The sequence below is a fragment of the Ambystoma mexicanum genome, chromosome 12 (assembly GCF_040938575.1).
Source record: "Ambystoma mexicanum isolate Mex_15411 chromosome 12, UKY_AmexF1_1, whole genome shotgun sequence".
NCBI classification, from domain to species: domain Eukaryota; kingdom Metazoa; phylum Chordata; class Amphibia; order Caudata; family Ambystomatidae; genus Ambystoma; species Ambystoma mexicanum.
The window spans coordinates 541,064,366-541,076,487 of NC_090936.1; the positions used below are offsets into that span (position 1 = coordinate 541,064,366).

Genomic DNA, 12,122 nt, shown 5'->3' on the forward strand with positions numbered 1-12,122 from the left:
TATTGCCTCTTATAGCAAATAACATGCTTTGAATGTGTCCCATCTTCAGAATCATTCCCAATCTGTCTCTTTGGAATATGTTAGGCAGCATCCAAATCTATTTTTGAAGATTGGTGAATGGTATTTCTTGCGGCTGGTAGACTATGTGGGGGACTTTTTAATACAAGTATAGTAGTTCAGGCACACTCCTGGGTTATATTGATGAGTTTTATCTCTGAGGCAAATCCTTCTTTCAGTGGCTAGAGATGTTGCATTTAGTTTTTCCACTAGTTGAGAGCACAGTCTCCCGTCGTTGCTGCAGCGTCTCGGTTTGGTCCTTGAATACACTTTGAAGGACATCTGCCATGGAACCCTGGCAGGTTAGCCTCTTTTGGCTTCCCACAAAGATGTAGATGAACGGGTTGGAGCTGCTGTTGATGGAGGAGCAGAAGACTGTGATGTACCTGAAGATCTTGTCGTGTGCTAGCTCATAGTATCTCAGCAGGGACACCACTCGAGGTGGTACCGCGGAAAGGAGGAAGACAAAGACTGTGATCAAAATGATGATGTACAGCTTTGATGAGTGGGACTTAATTGAGCTCCTTTGGATCTGTATAAGCAAGATGAGGTTGGAGATTACCATAAGTGGAATAAATATGGAGAAGTTAATCAAGCACATGAAGACCAACAGGCCAAGGTTGCATGTGGTATTGACACCAGGAACGCCAATTGCTATTTCTGAGCACAAAAAGTATTCTATTAGGGTGACAAAGCAGGAGAGGGACCAAAGGAGTCCACACAATATGGCAGACTGGTGTTTTGGTCTCTTGCATTGATACCAGATGGGGTGAAATACTGACAAGCACCTCTCAACACTGATGGCTGTTAGTAGATAGAGGTCAGTATTGTAGCCGAAAACGAAGAAGACTTCTAGAGTTGTCATGAGGTTCTCAGGCATAGCAAACACTTTTAAGTCGATGACCATGCACACCAGGAGGACTGAATAAACCAGCAAGGACATGAGGTCTGCCAGACATAGGTTCAGGATGTAGACAGTGAATTTGTTCAGCCTGATTTGAAAACAAAGGTAACAGAACACCATCCCATTTCCAAACAACCCAAACATGGAAACAAGAAGAGAGAGTGTGGCAAGTGTCACTTCATCTCTGATGCAAATCAGTGTTGTGCTGTTGCTTTCAGTGTTGTTGTTGTACCCTTCGTTTTCTGAAGTGTTGATGGCCAGAGTGCTTAGCTGAATCATGGTGAAATCGCTATGGTAACCACTGGTTACTGTAAGAAAAATGCAACATGAAGAATGTTAACAACTTAGTGTAATGTTGGGTATTTTCTTTAACCCACTTCCTAATCATCTAACTTTCTGTAATGATTATATCTATTTTCATAATTAAATGATTTCATGTTTGGAAACAAATACATAAATACACAATAACAAAATAACTCATATTTTTACCTACCTGATACTACACTTTAAATACAGGCTTCAATCACTACCCTTTTGAAGTGTGGCTTACACTGCCCCTTGATTACATAGTTTATGTCATGAAATTTATGATTTTTCTTTTTAAACTAGAAGCTACAACATTAGCCTTTCACCTACAGATTCTGTTATGGCACAATGGCATCCGGGAGTTATATTTTTGCCACGGGCTGGGAGGATAGCTCAGGGGAAACACGTTTGCCTTGGAAGCAAGACAATGCGGAGCAACAAAGATTCGAATCCCAGTGTCACACTTAGAGACTGTTGTCTCCTGGTCTCTGGTATTAAGTGTGTAATAAAATATGAATTTGTTAATTCTGTGGTTATACTACAGGGATGGAACCAGCTGTTTACTGATTAGTTCTTGGAATCCATGAGTGAACACATTCCATGTTTGTCTATTGCCCTCTAAAATAAAGTACTGTCTTTACATTCTCTTCCAAAGAAATGGAAGTGTAACAAGTGACCCAAAAAGGTCATGGAGGTTCTGATTTGCTATATGCTACTCGCATTATTATTTTTGTTTGTCATCATGGTTAATTGTAATAAGACCCAGCAAGCACTCATACAACATATATATGTTATCTCTGCTTACAGTATCCACTGTGCTCATAGGCACCTTACATTGAAAATGTTGTACAGAATATACCATCGATATAATTAAGGTTCAGACAAAGTCTCTATGGTGTTTCAGAAGATGACTTCACTCAATAACCTCTGAATGCTTGCATGAGCAAATCTGAAAATATTACACAGTAATACTTTGAGGCAGCTGCATGTGCATTGAACATGTCTGGAATGTAGATTAATAGTTGAAAAAATCTTTACTTTGGGTTTTGGAAAGCTTTTATCCTGGGGTTTCTCCATAGGAAATAAAATAGATTGTCAGCCCAAATGTCTCAAAAGTGGTGACTTGGATTTTCATAATTTTTTGCAGGCACCTACATTTCACGTGGAATCTGTGCACTGAATTATGATTATTTTAAATCACTCATCCAATTTTGAGATATGAACGATTTAAGATGCCTCTCTATATTGTGCATTCCCAGAATTAACTTGCATTTTTTCATAAATACTGTGCCAAGAACGTATGCGTTTCACTTTCAAAGTTCATAAATTACACCATTGCATCTTCTGAAAACACATGAAAGTCTAGGCTTACTTTGGTGTCAGTTTTCAGATGTAATTGCATAATGTAGAAACTGTAAAACTCATACGCCTCTTTCTACCGTTCGTGCACATTAATTCAAGTATCTACTGCATCTTTCATACAAACTGTGCTAAGAACATATGAGTTTCACAGTTCATACACTACACCATTGCATCTTCTGAAAACACATGAAAGTCTAGGCTTACTTTGGTGTCAGTTTTCAGATGTAATTGCATAATGTAGAAACTGTAAAACTCATATGCCTCTTTCTACCGTTCGTGCACATTAATTCAAGTATCTACTGCATCTTTCATACAAACTGTGCTAAGAACATATGAGTTTCACAGTTCATACACTACACCATTGCATCTTCTGAAAACACATGAAAGTCTAGGCTTACTTTGGTGTCAGTTTTCAGATGTAATTGCATAATGTAGAAACTGTAAAACTCATACGCCTCTTTCTACCATTCGTGCACATTAATTCAAGTATCTACTGCATCTTTCATACAAACTGTGCTAAGAACATATGAGTTTCACAGTTCATACACTACACCATTGCATCTTCTGAAAACACATGAAAGTCTAGGCTTACTTTGGTGTCAGTTTTCAGATGTAATTGCATAATGTAGAAACTGTAAAACTCATACGCCTCTTTCTACCGTTTGTGCACATTAATTCAAGTATCTACTGCATCTTTCATACAAACTGTGCTAAGAACATATGAGTTTCACAGTTCATACACTACACCATTGCATCTTCTGAAAACACATGAAAGTCTAGGCTTTCTTTGGTGTCAGTTTTCAGATGTAATTGCATAATGTAGAAACTGTAAAACTCATACGCCTCTTTCTACCGTTCGTGCACATTAATTCAAGTATCTACTGCATCTTTCATACAAACTGTGCTAAGAACATATGAGTTTCACAGTTCATACACTACACCATTGCATCTTCTGAAAACACATGAAATTCTAGGCTTACTTTGGTGTCAGTTTTCAGATGTAATTGCATAATGTAGAAACTGTAAAACTCATACGCCTCTTTCTACCATTCGTGCACATTAATTCAAGTATCTACTGCATCTTTCATACAAACTGTGCTAAGAACATATGAGTTTCACAGTTCATACACTACACCATTGCATCTTCTGAAAACACATGAAAGTCTAGGCTTACTTTGGTGTCAGTTTTCAGATGTAATTGCATAATGTAGAAACTGTAAAACTCATACGCCTCTTTCTACCGTTCGTGCACATTAATTCAAGTATCTACTGCATCTTTCATACAAACTGTGCTAAGAACATATGAGTTTCACAGTTCATACACTACACCATTGCATCTTCTGAAAACACATGAAAGTCTAGGCTTACTTTGGTGTCAGTTTTCAGATGTAATTGCATAATGTAGAAACGGTAAAACTCATACGCCTCTTTCTACCGTTCGTGCACATTAATTCAAGTATCTACTGCATCTTTCATACAAACTGTGCTAAGAACATATGAGTTTCACAGTTCATACACTACACCATTGCATCAAAACGTACATGAAAGTGAGGGCTGACCTTGATGTCAGTTCTCAGGAGATTTAAGTTGCATAATGTACCAACAATAAAACTCCGACCCCTCTATGGACAGTTTGTGCACATTCATTCAAGTACAAACTGTGATAGTCATATGTGCCTCTTGCACATATTGAAAACACACATCAAAGTAATACAGTTATATTTTATTTAAAAGCCTACATACGTGTGTGAGATAAACATTTTGTATAGCTACACAAATAACACACTCTTACTACGCACATTCCTTTCACACATACTTCTATCACATGCGCTCTCATGCCATTATCTTCTACGAAATACATTACTATGAGACACGCTCTTATGAAACATGCTCCTGCCACACATGCTCCTATGCCGTGCTCCTACAACACGCACTTGTATGACACCCTCTTACCACACACTCTTACAACATGCAACCCTATGATATGTGGTCCTACAACAAGCACTCCAACAACACATGCTCATGCGACACATGCTCCTACGACCCATGCTCTTATGAGACATGCTCCTATGACAAGTACATAACATGTGCACCTATAACAAATGCTCCTACTACAAGTGATCACGTGACATGCACGTCTACAGCACGTGCTCCTATGACATGTTCTTCCAAGACCCACACTGTTACGTCAAGGTCTTATACACAAGCTCCTATGACCCACACTCCTACAACATATGCTATGACATGTGCTCTTACAACATGCACACCTACAGTGCCCTCTTACCACACACTCCTAAAAGATGTGCTTCAACAACACACTATCACAACACTCACTATGCACACTCCTATGACATGCAATCCTATGACACACACTCCTAATACATATGCTCCTACATCACAAGCCCCTACAAAACACTCTCCTATGACTCACTCTTACAAGACATGCTCTTGTGACATGTGCACTGATGGCATGTGCTCCTACAATACATGCTCTTATGGCACCCTCCTACAACACTCACTCCTACGACACATGGTTGTACAACAAGCGGTCTGTTGACACACGCTCCTTCAACATATGCTCCTACTATACGCCTCTTAGGAGACACTATTTATTTATTTATTTATTATTTATTTTTTTGTGAAGTGCGCAAAGCCCAGAGGCAACAAGAATCTAGGACATGCTTAGGAATATGTTTGCAGGTTTACACACTTCACGGTAAGGTCTTTACACTGGTTCGTTACAAGTTTTTCACAATACATATATATACAACAGCGTTACATTGTTACTTTTACACATATATACATTACATTACATTGTCACATCCGGTTCTTTCTTATTTAGGTATAGGCAGACTGATCTGCGCGACTATGAGACTTTTGAGAGGGGTCAGTCCTGAAGAGAAGAGTTTGTAAGTTTCTTCAAAATTACCAATAGTAGGTGTCATTTCTCAGATGTGTGGGGAGGGGATTCCACCACTTGGGTGCTATTGCTGTGAAGCTTGAGCATCCTGCTTTCTGTCTTCTGTACCTAGGGATGATAAGCAGGTTAGGATAGGAAGAACAGGTCGGTCTGATGGATTGGACGTTGCATATGAGATTACTAAGGTATATTTGTGCCTTGTTAGCAATACATTTGTGTGTTAATGTCAGAATTTTTAATTTGATCCTGTCGTGGACTGGGAGCCAATGGATGTTTCGTCTGATGGATGAGATATGTTCATGCTTAGGAATATTTAAGGCAGCTCTGATGGCGTTGTTTTGTACTATTTGTAATTTGTTTTTTCATTTCTGGTACTTGTTCCTGCGTATATTGAGTTACAATAATCAATCCTGGAACGTATCAAGGCTCTGGCCAGGGTAATGGTATTTTCTGAAGAAAGGAAGGGTCTACTGGCTCTAATCAATTTGGCCGTGTAGGTTGCAGAGGAGATCATACCATTGACCTGTCTGTTTAAGGTGAGTGAGGTATCAATGCAGACTCCTAGGGTTTTTATTTAGTTGGCGTCAATGTTGTATGATTTATACGAAGAGGGGAGGTTGCTTAGTTTAGTTTTGTTTCCAACAAGGATAAGCTCGGTCCTGTCGTCATTAAGACACAATTCGGTGAGAGCCACCCAGGCGTGGATTGCAAGGTAGATTTTGTTTAGGTTTTTGGAGTCTGTCTCATAATATCTGGTGATTGGTATGAGTATTTGAGTATCATCTGTGTAATTTGTATATGTGATGCCCATGTTGTCAAGTTTGTCAAATAATAACTTAGTAAAAGCATTGTATAATGTGAGTGAAATGCAAGAGCCTTGTGGTACGCCACAGGTCACAGGGATCGGGGGGCCTGCTGCAGTGTCGGAGAAGACCCTCATGGTACTATTCGAGAGAAATGATTTAATCAATTTGATGGATTCAGGAGAGAATTGGGCCGCGGTCTCAAAGTATTGGCACAGGATGTTGTGAATAACCAAATCGAAGGCTGCCGAGAGGTCTAACAGAAGGAAGATGCATAGTTCACCTTTGTCTTTATATCAGTCCATTTGTGATTTTAGATCCAATAGGGCTATTTCCGTAGCATGGCCTGGTCTGAAGCCTGAATGGCCCAAGAGATGGTTGTCTTCCAAATATTTTTGGATATGCAGATAGGCTGTACGGTCAAGTATTTTCAGTAAAAATGGTACTGTGTTGATGGGGCGGAGGTTGGTGGGGATATTGTTATCTAGTGTAGGTTTTTCGATCAAGGGTAGAACACAGGGTGTTTTTAGATCTCTCGGGACTGTATTGGAGGCAAATGAGCTGTTGATAAGCTTAGTAACAAAGGGGGCAAATTCAACCGCACATTCTTTGACCAAGGTTCCGGGACAGTTTTTGCCTTTGCATTTGGAGGGTTTTAGGCTTTTGATAATATTAATGGTGTCGGGTATAGAGAGCGGTGTGAATGTACATTTATTGGCCATAGGGTGAACCGTTGTAGTGGGTGATGCTGGAGGGGTTAGGTTGAGGCTTCTTTTAGATTTTTTTTATTCCATTTTTCATTGTAACAGTGAGATTTTGTCTGCTAGGGCATTTTGAATGTTATAGCACCACAGATCATCTTTGAGGGTATGGTCAGGGGTAGGTGCTGGGGATTTCAATTCACGGAGGATAGTGAATAATGCTCTGGTATTGGATTGGGCGTTCAATATTCTCTGATTAAAGACTTTGCTGTTAGCTTTAATGATCTCTTTTTTGTAGTTGTTGGCTAAGGTTTCAAATAGGCTTTTGTTTAGCTCCATTTGAGGATTTTAGCCAAGTGTTTTCAGCAGATCTTTTTGATGCGTGCATGGTTCTTAGTTCAGGCATGAACCAAGGGTTGATATGAGCTGAATGTTTAGCTTTTTTCTTTTTTAGAGGGGTAACTTTTTCAAAGACCTCGGACATGATTTTGTTATATTGACTAACCAGAATGGATGGGTCATTGTCCAAGTGTGACGAGTCAAGAAGTGGCGTGAGGAGTGGTAACATGTGGTCTCGGTTGATATTTGTAGAGCTTCTGGAATGAGCCGTGGGTGGTGATAATGCTTGTTTTGAGTTTTTCATGATAATGGTAGTGGAGAATATTATGGTGTTATGATCAGACCAGGGTGAAGCAGTATTAGATTTATATTAGTAATTTAGTAATGCAGTTGGTGTCAGCTAACCAGTCTAAGGTTCAACCTTTTTCATGTGTAGGGGCACACATCCTTTGTGTGAATCCTTGGGCTTCCAAGGTATTGGCCAGGAGGCCTGCCTGAGTGTCAAGTGGGTAGTTCAGGACTCGGTTGAAGTTGCCCATGATAATCACTTTGGAGTGAGATTTCATGTTATGTGCCAGGAGTGTTGTGACGTCCTCTTCGAATGAGAAAATGGCACTTGGGGGCCTACAGACGATGTGGAGTGTGAGCGTGCAGGTGGGTGTAAGGGAGATTTTTAGGGTGATGATTTCACCTGCAATGAAAGGGCATTCTGAGGACATTGTTATGTTGAAGGCATTTTTAGCTACTAAGGCTACTCCGCCTCCTCTTGTAGTGGTTCTACCTTCTCTGAAGATGGATACCCTTCTGGGATGGCTAGAGAAAGATGGGGTCTGAAGCTGTATGGAGCCATGTTTCAGTTACTGCTAGGTAGTCTAGGTCGTTAGTTTTTATGACATCTGCAATGTCCAGGGCATGGGCAGTGACAGATCTGGCGTTGATGAGAGCACCTTTTAATATGGTTGTATTAATGTTGGTGGATTGCTTGTTGGAGATAATATTGAGGTGATTAGGTATGTCTGTCATATGTGAAGTGGGTTGGGAGGAGGTAGGGGAGTTAACTCTTTTAGAAGTGCCTAAATTGCTGATCAGAAGGGACAGGGGTTACGGGTTTGGGGTTTTTGTTGGTTGAAGCCAGGTAATTGTGGTTTATTTGGTTGATGGTCGAAGGAGCGTGCGGGTAGTCTGAAAATGTTTAGAGATCCTGAAATGGGGCATGATAGCAATAGAGGGGTGGTGGTTTGTGGGTCGGGAGGTGAGGTTTTCTGTGAGGAGAGGGCTGTGGCTGCATAGATATGTCTCTGCGCTGCTCTTCTAGATAGACGACATGATCTTGTGGTTCGGTCTGGTGGTAGAGCGGTTGGGGGGGAGACATTCGTGTGGGGATACAGTTTTGCTATACCCTTGGAGGGTGAGGTGTTGTTTGTTGAGAGTGGGATGAAGGGGAAAGGGGCGGTTTTGCTGAGGAAAAGGGTTGGGCATGGGATAGGGTGGTGACGGGCACAACGTAAGCGGGCAAGCCCCTTCCCTAGATGGATGTATGCACCTGTGGTACAGGGCAGGTCCATAGCGGGACTAGAGTGTGGGAGTTTCCCTATGTGGTAGTGGCTAGAAGTAGCAATATTGGGAGCATAGGCAGCACTGTGCGAGCTGACATAGCACTAACTTTGATCAGGGACCGCTACTACTAGGAATGATCAGTTAGAAGCGATGTAACAGATGCACCTAGGAGTGGAATCACGGCAAGAATGCACAGTATTTGATCCCACCTGGGTTCAGATCTTAGGCTAGGCCGTTGAGAACAAGTTGCAATAAAGGGCTACATGTGGGCATGACTAGGTGCATGGTACAGTAACAGCAATGGGTGCAGGTTGTAGCATAGGCTGAGCGTGGGCACACCTGAATGCAAGATATGATAACAGCGCTAATTTCAGATTACAACATGGCTGAGCGTAGGCTCACTTAAATACAAGATACAATGGCACCGCTAAATGCAGATTACAACATTGGCACATCTAATACAGAATACAATGAAAGCGCTAGATGCAGGCAGCAGCATGAGCTGAGCTTGGACGCACCTGGATGCAGAATACAATGAAAGTGTTGGAGGCCAGTTGCAGCATACAAGCATATGTGGCGCATTTAAACGTATAATGCAGTAGAAGCAAGCGCAGACGGCAGTATGGTCAGGCAGTATGGCCAGACAGTATATTGGTACAATTGCATGTGAATTGCAAAGTATGCAACAGTGGCAGTTCAAGAGCTCGAAGACATTGTCAAATTATCAGGAGGGATGGTGATGTTAATAGTGGGTACAGAGATGGGCAGGGCGCACGTGCAGATACGCATCAATTAGTAAAGTGCTGAGATTAGGAAGGCATTTACTGGTAGTGGCACCACGATGGATGGGTTTGGATTTTGTGTCATCTATATGTGCTGTGGATTGTGGAACTCTGCCTTGAGAGTTATAATTGATTGTTACTCACAATACTGTGGATAGTCTCAGCTGGGTGTATAGGAACTCCCCCGTCAATAAAGGACAGAATGGATGGGCCACGGCCCTTAGATCCGGACAGAAAGAAGCCTTGTACAGCTGGCCTTTGGAGGGGGACCGGCTCTCGCCTACCGGTGATGGTATTCCGGTTAAAAATCTCGACGCAGCGTATTCATGGCTGATCTTTTTGCTTAGCAGCAACACAACCATGCGAGAAGTCACCATTTGGAATGCAGATAACATGTAATATGAGCGAAATAGCGAGCATGCTACTGTGAACTTGGTGAAAGTAGCAGATGTAGATATCCCCAGGGCGAACTGTATTGATTCTTATGCTGTGGAGACGGGCAAGCAGAAATGGCCGGGTGCAAGTCACGCTTCTCCAGAAGCCGGCGACTGGTCTGCAGGGAGGGCTCCTGCCCTTTCTTGCAGCGGCTACTGGTGGATCTAAATCTTATGAGACACACTCTTACGACTATTTCACCTACAATATGTGTACATACTACATGTGCTTCTGTGGCATACACTCATATGACGCATCCTCCTAAAACACCCTGCTACGGCATGCAGGCCTATGACACATGCTCCTGTGAAACACGCTCTTATGTGACATGCTCCTATGACATGTAAACCTATGACACAATCTTACGAGACATGCTCTTGCGACACATGCTCCTATGCTCCTATGGCATGTGCTCCTACGACATGTCCTTCTAATACATGTCCTTCTCATACACATGGCCCCACAACAAGATGTCCTAGGGCACACGGCCCTATGACACATGCTCCTTTGACACACTCTCTTATAGGACAAGTGCTCCTACAACAGGTACTTCAGTGACATGGGGCCTCATTACGACCCTGGCGCTAAGTGACAAACGATGGCGGTAAATGCTTACCGCCATCGTTTTCCGCCAGGTCCGATCATGACTCCTGACCGTAAACTACGATGCCAATAGCGGCATCGTAGTTAACGCTGCCGCTAACTGCGCTAAGGGTGCGCGCACGCGACCGCCCACACCGTACTTAGCGCCATGGCGGAAAGGCACGCAAATGCCGACCCAAGCGGACATGCACCTAACGCCATCACCGAGGCCGCAAAGTACCTTACCGCCATGGTGCAAATAACGCCATCGCGAACCAACCGTAAAGGGCCAATTCAAGTGAATGCAGCTGCCACAGGTGCACAGAAACAGCACAGGTGAAGGCAATACAGACTCAGGGGAGTACAAAAAGAGCACACCCCACCCCTACCAACACCCAGTCACACTCCACAATGATGCCAATACGACTAGCAATGTTGGGGCTGGAGGACCTGATAGCAATGCATGTGCTACTACAACAGCAACAACAACAACAACAACAGGCAGCACAGAGGAGACGCAGGAGGAGAAGGAGGGCAAGGCAGGCCCAGCAAGCCCCACCAGCACAGCCAGTGCCACCACGCAGGCAGCCCCCAATCCCACGCATCAGAGCCAATCCAAACAACCTCACTGCTGAGCAGATCCACACCCTGTACCGTTTGGACCGGGACACCATCACCGCCATCGTAGACATGATACACGATGACATCGTCAGCATGATAGAAAGTCCAACCGCCATCCCCCCCCTACTGAAGGTAGTGGCTGTACTCCACTTCCTGGCCACAGGCACCTACCAGCACACAGTGGGGCACCTGCATGGCATTTCACAACCATTATTCTCACGAACACTCATCCAAGTGCTCGATGCCCTCCTCAAGCACACAGACGACCACATCTCATTACCACGGACTGCCCAGGAGATTGCAAACACCAAAGTGGGTTTCCATGCACTAGCCAGCATACCCGGTTGCATTGGTGCCATCGACTGCACCCATGTGGAATTGGTGGTTCCACGTGCCATGGAGGTACCGTACCGCAACCGGAAACAGTTCCACTCTATCAACGTGCAAATGGTCTGTGACTCCAACAAGATCATCACACATTGTTGTGCCCGATTCCCCGGATCAACCCATGATTCCATGATCCTGAGGAACTCCACAATACCACGCTACATGGAGCGACATGCAGGCCCAAGATCCTGGCTACTCGGTGAGTGCTATGTCATGGAAGTGGGCATGGGAATGACGTACCAGTGCATACTCCACCTGGCAGAAGGGGGGGGGGGGGATGATGCATACTCCACTGGCCTGTGAGTAACACAGAGAACGGATACAGAGGAAGGGCACTCACAATGCACAAAACCCCTCTGCATACAT

At 43.3% G+C, this 12,122-nt stretch overlaps 1 protein-coding gene across 1 annotated transcript; it reads right to left on the reverse strand.

Moving 5' to 3' along the window:
- Window positions 1-232: 232 nt before the first annotated feature.
- On the reverse strand, window positions 233-1,240 carry LOC138514544 (proto-oncogene Mas-like). The gene has a single exon (XM_069630008.1). It carries the CDS (start codon window positions 1,238-1,240, stop codon window positions 233-235), a length of 1,008 nt encoding a protein of 335 aa, XP_069486109.1.
- Window positions 1,241-12,122: the final 10,882 nt, after the last annotated feature.

Excerpts from the sequence above, each read along its gene's own strand:
- LOC138514544 (XM_069630008.1), bottom strand. The coding sequence starts at position 1,240 with ATGATTCAGCTAAGCACTCTGGCCATCAACACTTCAGAAAACGAAGGG.